Below are 5976 nucleotides of genomic sequence, written 5' to 3'. Positions count from 1 at the left end.
AACACGCAGACACATGCAGGTACGCACTAAAGGGAAATGGCCACATTGCACATCAATGAATAAATCCTATAGTATCAAACGTACACCAGTTTCTCCTGATGCATGTACAATAGCCTAGGCATCATCTTTCCTTTCAATTAGTATGACCTGGAAACACCTACTGATAACAACACCTGCCACTCTGGGTGATGATACAGCAGCATTATGGTGCAGCAGTATCAGTTAGTTTATGTATGTTACCCGAGGCGCAACAGACATAGACTCTGACGAACCATCACACACACACCAGAGAACAACCAGCAAAAGTGAAAGGCAAGCTGGCAAACAGGCCAATCCGGCATTTTACCTGGCAACCGGAAGGCATTGTAGCGCACATTATCTGGCAACCGCAAGGCATCGTCGATGAAGCATAAGTACCATGCTCTCCACATTACATTGAAAAGGTCACAGGATCTGATGTGCCAGTTATAATGGTAAACGCTTCTTGAGGAATACCTGCATGTGTCCCAAATGGCACCCTATTCCCTATATAGTGCACCACAGGACATACAGTTGAAGTCAGAAGTTTACATGAACCATAGCCAAATACATTTAAACTCAGTTTTTCACAATTCCTGACATTTGATTCCTAGTAAAAATTCCCTGTTTTACGTCAGGTAGGATCACCACTTTATTTTAAGAATGTGAAATGTCAGAATAATAGTAGAGAATTATTTATTTCAGCTTTTATTTCTTTCATCACATTCCCAGTGGGTCTGAAGTTTACATACATTCAATTAGTATTTGGTAGCATTGCCTTTAAATTGTTTAACTTGGGTCAAACGTTTCGGGTAGCCTTCCACAAACTTCCCACAATAAGTTGGGTGAATTTTGGCCCATTCCTCCTGACAGAGCTGGTGTAACTGAGTCAGGTTTGTAGGCCTCCTTGCTCACACACACTTTTTCAGTCCTGCCCACAAATGTTCTATAGGATTGAGGTCAGGGCTTTGTGACCAAGCTTTAACTTGATGACTGATGTCTTGAGATGTTGCTTCAATATATCCACATAATTTTCCACCCTCATGATGCCATCTATTTTGTGAAGTGCACCAGTCCCTCCTGCAGGAAAACACCCCCATGATGCTGCCACCCCCATGCTTGACAGTTGGGATGGTGTCCTTCGGCTTGCATGCCTCCCCCTTTTTCCTCCAAACATAACAATGGTCATTATGGCCAAACAGTTCTAATTTTGTTTCATCAGACCAGAGGACATTTCTCCAAAAAGTACGATCTTTTTGGCAGTTTTGGAGCAGTGGCTTCTTCCTTGCTGAGCGGAAACTTTTGTACCTGTTTCCTCCAGCATCTTCACAAGGGCCTTTGCTGTTGTTGTGGGATTGATTTGTACTTTCCGCACCAACGTACCAACGTACTTGGCTGATTTCTTTTGATTTTCCCATGATGTCAAGCACTGAGGCACTGAGTTTGAAAGTAGGCCTTGAAATACATCCACAGGTACACCTCCAATTGACTCAAATGATGTCAATTTGCCTATCAGAAGCTTCTAAAGCCATGACATAATTTTCTGGAATTTTCCAAGCTGTTTAAAGGCACAGTCAACTTAGTGTCAACTTCTGACCCACTGGAATTGTGATACAGTGAATTATAAGTGAAATAATCTGTCTGTAAACAATTGTTGGAAAAAATACTTGTGTCATGTACAAAGTAAATGTCCTAATCGACTTGCCAAAACTATAGTTTGTTAGCAAGAAATTTGTGGAGTGGTTGAAAAATGAGTTTTAATGACCTCAACCTAAGCGCATGTAAATTTCCGACGTCAACTGTATGTGCCCTGGACAAAAGTAGTGACCTATATAGGGAATATGGTGCATCTTGGGATCACAGCCACAATTGTCTTGGCGTGAATATGTTTTGACACACATCTTCCCGTCGCCCAGTCACAATTGATTCTGTGTGTCAGAACTCAAGAACTATTTAGATAATTCAGCCACGCTACTGGACAGGAACCGTGATAAAACCCCTTCCTGGTCTGTTAGTGTGTCTCTCAGACTGATGCTGTTATAGCATAGCGAACACACACACACACCCAGGGCTGTGCACAGACCTCTCAAAAAGTACCAAATTCCTCTGTAGGGAACCATTTGAACAGTTTTGGAGCATAGGCCTGTTTATTCCTGCAACAACACACCCACTCATCATCTTTACAAATTCTAAGCAAGCTAGTTAAAGTGAATCCTAAAGACAGAGATGATTGACATCGGGAAAAGAGGGCGGGCTATCAGCTGATCACTGATGTTGATGATTGATGTAAATCTGCTTGTTAGCTAGCTTCATTTCTTTTACTGATTGTAATTGACCTCTATGTCTTTCTGTCTCTCTCTGCTGTGTATCAGCCGACCAGACTGAATATTGATGATGATGTAAGCTAAATCAAGTGTAAATAAAATACTTTATTTTTATTTTTTATTTAACCTTTATTTAACTAGGCAAGTCAGTTAAAAACATATTCTTATTTTCAATGACAGCCTAGGAACGGTGGTTTAACTGCCTTGTTCAGGGGCAGAACAACAGATTTTTACCTTGTCAGCTCAGGGATTCAATCCAACAACCTTTCGGTTACTGGCCCAACACTCTAACCACTAGGCTACCTGCCACCCCTGCTGTGGCAGTAGTGTTGATATTTAAACTAGGTAGCTAGCTACAGACACTCGACAGGTGACCGCATATCTCAAGCCAAGCATGTTTGGATACTGGGAGCGTGCAATCGCCGTGCGGGGCGCAACCGGGCGTGAGAGCTCCGTACAGGGTGAAACTGACACCACGGCACCTTGGGAGCAGTGGGTTCCGAACAACAATGACCAAAAATACATATATACAGTAATTTTGGGGGAAATTATACCACCACCCAAAATGGCTCTTTGATGTAAAATATATCACTAGCCACTTTAAACAATGCTACTTAATATAATGTTTACATACCCTACATTATTCATCTCATATGTCTACGTATATACTGTACTCTATATCATCTACTGCATCTTTATGTAATACATGTATCACTAGCCACTTTAAACTATGCCACTTTGTTTACATACCCTACATTACTCATCTCATATGTATATACTGTACTCGATACCATCTACTGCATCTTGCCTATGCCGCTCTGTACCATCACTCATTCATATATCTTTATGTACATATTCTTTATCCCTTTACACTTGTGTGTATAAGGTAGTAGTTTTGGAATTGTTAGATTACTCATTGGTTATTACTGCATTGTCGGAACTAGAAGCACGAGCATTTCGCTACACTCGCATTAACATCTGCTAACCATGTGTATGTGACAAATAAAATTGGATTTGATTTGATTTGGAAGGGGCTTGTCTTCTGAACAGGTAGAGCCCTATATGTACACTGCACACACACACACACTCCTAGCAGGTCTGTCTTGACATCTTCATCACGTTTCTGTCCTTGGAATGACTTACCATACATTATGTTGTTGTTGTGTAGCCTGAGGGCAAACACACACACACAGACACACACACACAGACACACACACACACACACAGACACACACACACACACACAGTTGATGGATAGACTGAGTCACAGCTCCCATCACCCGTAGGAGATAGATGAGAGTGTAGAGGGATGCTATATGAGGACTGAGGAACCTACAATACTGTAGTCTACAGTATATCTCCCATAACAGCCATATCAAAGCTACTGTATCCATAGTGACGGGATTATACATCCCATACAATGTGATGCCAGGTTTTCCAAATATTGTGACAGCAAATAGGTTACAAAACACCATATTTTTCAACAACAAAAAAATACAGTCCAGATGTCATGCTTATAATATTGTGGTAATAATATAATATCCATATTAGTGCCATGGAATTAAATGATTTGGAGACTGCATATCTCTTGACAAAATCAGTCAAACATTGACTGATTAGCACCCGAACAGATGTCAACCTGTAGGCTACTGTAATTTAATTAAGCATGATTTATCCATTTGCCCTTCCAGTGTTTGCTAATATTACGACTATTTCAACTAACAGACCAGTGATCATCTGGGATCCCGGAGCGTGTGGATTTAAACCACGGCTGTATAGGTAGTGTGGTAACAATGTTTCAACTTGATTTGGTCTCAATTCGGTGCTGAACTAATGTAGTATGGCGTTCATAAACCGCCAATGATCCAAAAGTGTAGGTTATTTGCACAATTTATTGGTTAGAGCCAAGAGTTCGCAAGTACATGTTTCCCTCTAATGTAGCGTTTGCATAAACTATATGTGGCTACTCCGATCACCACGCAGTCATTTCCCTGTGGTATTTTCACATGAACTAGTCCATTAAGCGGTTTTGCATTGATACACAATTAGCAAATTATGCGTTTCAAATGGCCATTACACAGTCGTGTGTGTCGCTGAAATTGTCATCTGTAAGGGCAAATAATCATTTCTGACCTATAACAAGCAGTAGCCTAAAGTAAGTAGCCCGGGGCATCGATTTACGCATCTGAAATGACTTTAGAGGATTTGTTGTGATTAAATATTGCTTGGATTATACAGTTTTGGGTTCAAATTCACACCCAGTGGATTTTTTAAATGAGATTTACAGTAGGCTACACAACGAATGGATTTGAAGGAGACCCAATGTGGGTTCGTTCAGTTGTCATTCTGTTCATCTTCATAATGTTTTGGATTTGGAAACATCCCTACAACATCGTACATCTGTCACTCTTTGAGCGGGAGGCTGGGACGCTAGCGACGTCGATGTAACATGTCAGAGTAGCACATCTCAATTTAAAAGGATCTCGATTTGAAAATGAATACAGCCGCCAGAGGTGGTTCGGTTAATTCATTTGAGCGTCTGTGCCCATCCAGTCTACCAAAGCGCCAGGCATAGATAGGTAGATAGGAAATATCATTCAAGCAGCGGTTGTAGCCCATGCAGTCTTCGGCTATGTCTTTACCAGACACTAAAATGGGCCGTAGGTAAAATGGATATAATAGCTACGTGTAACAGCAGTAGCGCCACAGTCTTACCGGCTGCTGTATGTGACGAACCGTTCCTTTCCCTTGTGGAGGATGGTGCTGTAGCTGAACCTCGCGCTTCATATACTCGCTGCTGCCTTTGTAGCCACCGCCGCCGACCCGGTCTCTCTTCTCCCTCATGTTCGACGCGCCACCGCCGCCGTTTTCCCGTTCTTCCCCGGAATCGAGGCTACTGAAGTTCCACACTATCAGCGTCTGGACCAGCAGCACGGTGAGAGCCGCTATCAAGGCGGAACGCGAGCGGCGGGCCAACCTGCGAGCGCACGAGCCGCCAACCATCTTCACTCTTTGACTGCTAGGACTCGAGAGGAGAAGGTCGGCTAGCCTGCCTCTGCGTTGCGCGACAGACAACAGGAGCGGGGAGACCACGGGAGTTTTTTTTTTTGTTGATCTAGCTCACGATGGCTAGGAGGAGCATCGAGGAGAGGAGGCAGCACAGAGCCATCGTGTGGTTGAAAGACGTTACGCGCGGATGTTCACCGAATGTTCTGAATCACAGCGACGGTAAATGAGAGTCCTCCGTCTGGAATTCTTGTATAAAATACATCAGCACGAAGCACGTGGGTTATCACCTCCCACATGTACGTGATACCTATCCACGACATTTAATGATTAAACAAACCAACAAACAAAACATATTTTAGGAAACGTTGATGTGGGTGAACACAATGTACGGTTGAACAATATCAGTACCATGGACAGTGCTTACAGAAAATGTGTATCGCTACAGCTTCTTACAAATAGAATACAAGCTCACATCCATCCCATGTACTGTAGGCTCCACTAGGGCCAACCCTCACCATCCCCTTATGCATTCAGTTATTGATGCCACTTCATGTGCATTTCAAACATAACCAATGTACCAAATGATCATAAGAGCTATAAAAGGAGAGTTATTCATGTACAGTAT

At 42.5% G+C, this 5976-nt stretch overlaps 1 protein-coding gene across 1 annotated transcript in view; it reads right to left on the bottom strand.

The window, feature by feature from the left end:
- LOC116355514 (xylosyltransferase 1-like) overlaps window positions 1-5544 on the bottom strand; it is a 122326-nt gene extending 116782 nt beyond the window's left edge. Inside the window, exon 1 of the mRNA XM_031799824.1 lies at window positions 5058-5544. Within this exon, the coding sequence (XP_031655684.1) occupies window positions 5058-5345 (288 nt within the window). The 5' untranslated portion in view covers window positions 5346-5544. The remainder of the gene's footprint in view (window positions 1-5057) is intronic.
- Window positions 5545-5976: the final 432 nt, after the last annotated feature.

Source organism: Oncorhynchus kisutch, linkage group LG20 (assembly GCF_002021735.2).
Source record: "Oncorhynchus kisutch isolate 150728-3 linkage group LG20, Okis_V2, whole genome shotgun sequence".
NCBI lineage: Eukaryota > Metazoa > Chordata > Actinopteri > Salmoniformes > Salmonidae > Oncorhynchus > Oncorhynchus kisutch.
This window is presented reverse-complemented; position numbering and strand designations above follow the sequence as displayed.